This window comes from Ichthyophthirius multifiliis (assembly GCF_000220395.1).
Source record: "Ichthyophthirius multifiliis unplaced genomic scaffold scaff_1120509249587, whole genome shotgun sequence".
Lineage (NCBI taxonomy): Eukaryota > Ciliophora > Oligohymenophorea > Hymenostomatida > Ichthyophthirius > Ichthyophthirius multifiliis.
In genome coordinates this window covers 1-3548 of record NW_004087572.1, presented here as the reverse complement: position 1 = coordinate 3548, position 3548 = coordinate 1, and the positions used below count along the sequence as shown (strand labels likewise).

Sequence of the window (3548 nt, the reverse complement as noted above, 5' to 3'; positions counted from 1 at the left end):
TAATTATAATATAATAAAAATATAATATTATAATATATAATTAAATATATAATTAAAAACAATACAATATTAGTATTAATTATTTTATATAAATGAGTAATATAAAAATATTTAATTTTATTATATTTTAGTATTATTTTAATATTATTTTTTATTATTTATTTTATATTATATTTTTAATTTTTATTTATTATAAATATTTTATTTTTTTAATCTTTTTATTTAAATTTTATTATAATCAAATATTTTTTTTATTATGATTTATTTTTATTTAAATTAAATATATATATTTTAATATATATATTTTACATAATAATCAAAAAAAATTATTAATATTTTTTATTATTAATATTAATTATTTTATATTTTATATATATCAATCTGTTTAATAATTTTTCTGATCATATTATTTATTAAATTTAATTTTAATTTTTATTTTCTTTTGTTATTTTTTTTAGCTTATTTAATATCTATTTAATTATTATATTTTTCATTTAATATAATTTTCTTTTTAATTATTTTAATTTAATTATTTGTTTAAAGAAATTTAAATGTATATTTAATAAAAAAAAATTATTTAAATCATTAATAGTAAAGCAGTTTATTATATATTTATATAATTTAAATTTTTATTTAATTTTTTTTTTTTTTAATATAAATTATAATTTTTTATTTTATAAATATTTTTGTATTTTATAATTTTTTTTTTTATTTATATTAAAAAAAAAAAATTAAACATATTTTTTATATAAATTATTTTATATTTTTAAATATAATATAGAATTAAAATTGATAAAAGTTATATAAACAAATATAATTTTAATAAATTAAAGAGAATTAAATTAAAAATATTTTTTTATAAATAATAAATAAAAATAATAGATAATTACTATATTTTAAAAATTTATTAATAAAGTATTAATAATTTAGATTTATTTTGTTATAAACAAAACAAAAAATATATATATAAATATAATGATAAAATTATTTATATAAAAAATAAAATCAAAAATAAATATAATAATTATATAAAAAATTACATAATATATTTATAATTATATATTTTTAAAAATTTCATTAAATAGAAAAATTTATAAATTATTTTATTTTTGTATAAAATAATTTATATAATTATTTTAAAACTAAGATAAATATATTATAAAAAAAAAATCATTTTTTATTTTTTAAAAATAATTAAAAAAAAAAATTAAAATAATATATTATATATAAATTAAAATTTTATTTTAAATATTATTTATGATAAAAATATTTATTTTTTATATAATATTTTTAAATATTTAATTATTATTTTACATTTATTTTTTTATAATATATTTATTTTAAAATTTTATTTAATATTAAATATTATTTTTTATAAATATTTTCGTAATTATTTTTTAATTCTTATTCTTATTTCTCTATCAATAAATTATTAATTGATTATAATTTTCTCTGTATATTTATTCATTAAAATATTTTTTTAAAAAAATATTTAATATCTTTGAATAAATTAAATTATATTATAATCATATATTAATCTATTATTCATTATTATATTAATCTATATTTATTTAATAAACATATTATTTTAAATTTAATACTTTTTATATATTATAAAAATTTTCTATTTTTTAATTTATAATATAAAATAAATTTATTTATTAAATTAAAAATTTTAATATCTTTTAAAATTTAATAAAAATTATAAAGAATTAATTATTAAAATGTGTACTTACAATATATTTATATTTATTATATTATTAAGTCTATTATCTATCATCAATTCTCAAAAAAAACACTTTAGAAATAATGTTTATTTTCAAAATTTACGTATAATTGTATAATTAAGCCTTAGCTTGTGGCATTGATTATGATTATGGTAGTGGAGGTGGTTTTACTTAATAATGTGGTTTATATAATTAATGTATCATATTTATTTCTCATAAATCATAAAAACCTATATTTGGTTATTTTTTCAGTTTTAAATATATAATTATTGATGATTGGGTTATTGGTACAGATTTTTTGTCCTTTATGATAAATGGAAATATTTCTACATGTTTATTTAAAAATAATGCTTCTACTAATTTATGTGGATAATAAAAATTTAACGAAGAATATTAATAAGCGGATATCGAATATATTACTAATAACTAAGAACTTGAAATCGAAATAACGAGTAATTACTAAAAGACTTACGATAATTATACAAGATCTTTTGGAATTACGAAACTTTTTATTTATGCTTATGAATGTATGCCTTAATGTGCTGGATGTACTAACGGTACTTCTTGTAGTTCTTGTTTTAAAGGCTATTATTTAAATATAGATGAATGTTTACATTGTATTCTAGGATGCGAAGAATGTATAGATGGAGTTTCTTGTGATTTATGTAAAAGTGGATATTTTTATTACGATTCAAAATGTATTTCTTCATGCCCAAATGGAAAATATGCAGATTCTTCAGCAAGAACTTGCTATGATTGTAATATTAAATGTATAACTTGTTCTAATGCGACTGATTGTGATACATGTTTTGAGAATAGGGTTCACCTGCTTGTGAATGATTATCCTTAATATTCTTATGATCCTAAGGTTTTCAATTAAGCCTGTACTATGTGTTCTACTTTTTCAGCTGGATGTGTTACATGTAGTACGACAGAATGACTTGCATGCAATTCTCCATAATATTTTTAATTAAACTAAAATAAATAAATTCCACCTTTATAATTGAAAAAATAAGGATAATATTAATTTTAAGTAGATGTTGTTTCCTAGTATAACTAAGCAGCAACTGCAAATGCAATAATATAAACTTTATAAAACACATCGATAGACATAAGAGTAAAAACAAATCCGAACTAAATTTATAGAAGTAATTTAGTGAAAATAAATATTTATTTTAATCTCTTATAATGCGAAGATGATGGAAAAATATTTTATCAATAAGCAGATGTTTATCAAGTATAAATAAAGTAAAATGACAATTTAACTGAATAATTAAATATTGATTCCACATAATATGTTTAAGGAACTTAATTTTAATTTTAAATTTAACTTTTTATTATGAAAGTTAATACAAATACAACATATAATATATAAATTACAGTTTCTTTAAAATTTAATCCAAATATCACTCAATAAATATAATACCCAATATAAGTTCTTTCTAATTCTCCTTTGGTTTAAATTTTAGGAGGAAATAGATAATAATAATATTCTTAAAGTTTTAGTCTCGAAGGAAAAGTAGATGATTCTAATTTATCCTCTAGTGAAAAGACTTCATTAAAGCAAACTAATTATGGAATAAATTTAAATTGGTAATGCATAAGTCTAAATACAGGAGATAATTGTAGAGATTCATTAAATAATTCTATTGTTTCTGCATTTACATAAAGCATATAAATTACCATATAAAAGAAAATGTTATAGGTTATTAATAATATTAATTTAAACTATCAGAACAAAAACGGAATAACCATTTTTGATTAGATATATATTAATGGTTGATTATGATGTTCCTCCTGTTTATACTACTATTTCTATTA

The 3548-nt window shown here is 14.5% G+C and overlaps 1 protein-coding gene across 1 annotated transcript, besides 11 other annotated features; it reads left to right on the top strand. All coding sequences in view use genetic code 6, as the record gives it.

The window, feature by feature from the left end:
- Positions 1–108: 108 nt before the first annotated feature.
- Positions 109–189: a microsatellite.
- Positions 109–192: a microsatellite.
- Positions 115–170: a microsatellite.
- Positions 115–175: a microsatellite.
- Positions 119–192: a microsatellite.
- Positions 155–270: a microsatellite.
- Positions 169–228: a microsatellite.
- Positions 271–279: 9 nt separating the features above from the next.
- Positions 280–308: a microsatellite.
- Positions 309–484: 176 nt separating this feature from the next.
- Positions 485–535: a microsatellite.
- A 91-nt stretch (positions 536–626) lies between these two features.
- Positions 627–717: a microsatellite.
- Positions 660–712: a microsatellite.
- A 1092-nt stretch (positions 718–1809) lies between the features above and the next one.
- On the top strand, positions 1810–2667 carry IMG5_014270 (hypothetical protein; the record flags this gene model as incomplete). The annotated part of the gene is made up of 1 exon (XM_004039629.1): positions 1810–2667. The coding sequence occupies one exon, from the start codon at positions 1810–1812 to the stop codon at positions 2665–2667; it is 858 nt and encodes a 285-aa protein (XP_004039677.1).
- Positions 2668–3548: the final 881 nt, after the last annotated feature.